The following is a 333-nucleotide window of genomic DNA, read 5'->3' on the forward strand; positions in this document are numbered from 1 at the left end:
TAGATCGACTCCCATCAACCCCCCCGCACTGCGGAGCAGCCACATCTGCAGAGGCCGCCGAGGCGGCCAGATCCTTTCCGCAGAACAACCCACCTTCCCCGGGGCCGCCGCCGCCGCCTCCCTTGGGGGTGATGAGCTCCCGTCGCAGCTTGGCCAAGCGGGCCTTCAGCAGCCCCAGGTGGTGAGCCGTGGCCTTGTTCTTCTGCGTCCGGGCCATCTGCAAGAGCACGGAACCGAGGATTCACCACCCACTGCGGGGCCGCAGCCCCCTCGGCTCCCGCACGGCGCCTCACGACCCGGCAGGGCCCTGTCATCCCCTCGCGGAGCGGCCCC

At 70.9% G+C, this 333-nt stretch overlaps 1 protein-coding gene across 1 annotated transcript in view; it reads right to left on the minus strand.

Moving 5' to 3' along the window:
* Positions 1 to 292, minus strand: part of DRG1 (developmentally regulated GTP binding protein 1) — a 5,260-nt gene extending 4,968 nt beyond the window's left edge. The window contains exon 1 of the mRNA XM_010143324.1: positions 94 to 292. Coding sequence (XP_010141626.1) covers positions 94 to 217 — 124 coding nt within the window. The 5' untranslated portion in view covers positions 218 to 292. The remainder of the gene's footprint in view (positions 1 to 93) is intronic.
* Between the last annotated feature and the right edge of the window lie 41 nt (positions 293 to 333).

The sequence above is a fragment of the Buceros rhinoceros genome, unplaced genomic scaffold, assembly GCF_000710305.1.
Source record: "Buceros rhinoceros silvestris isolate BGI_N320 unplaced genomic scaffold, ASM71030v1 scaffold19779, whole genome shotgun sequence".
Taxonomy (NCBI): Eukaryota; Metazoa; Chordata; class Aves; order Bucerotiformes; family Bucerotidae; genus Buceros; species Buceros rhinoceros.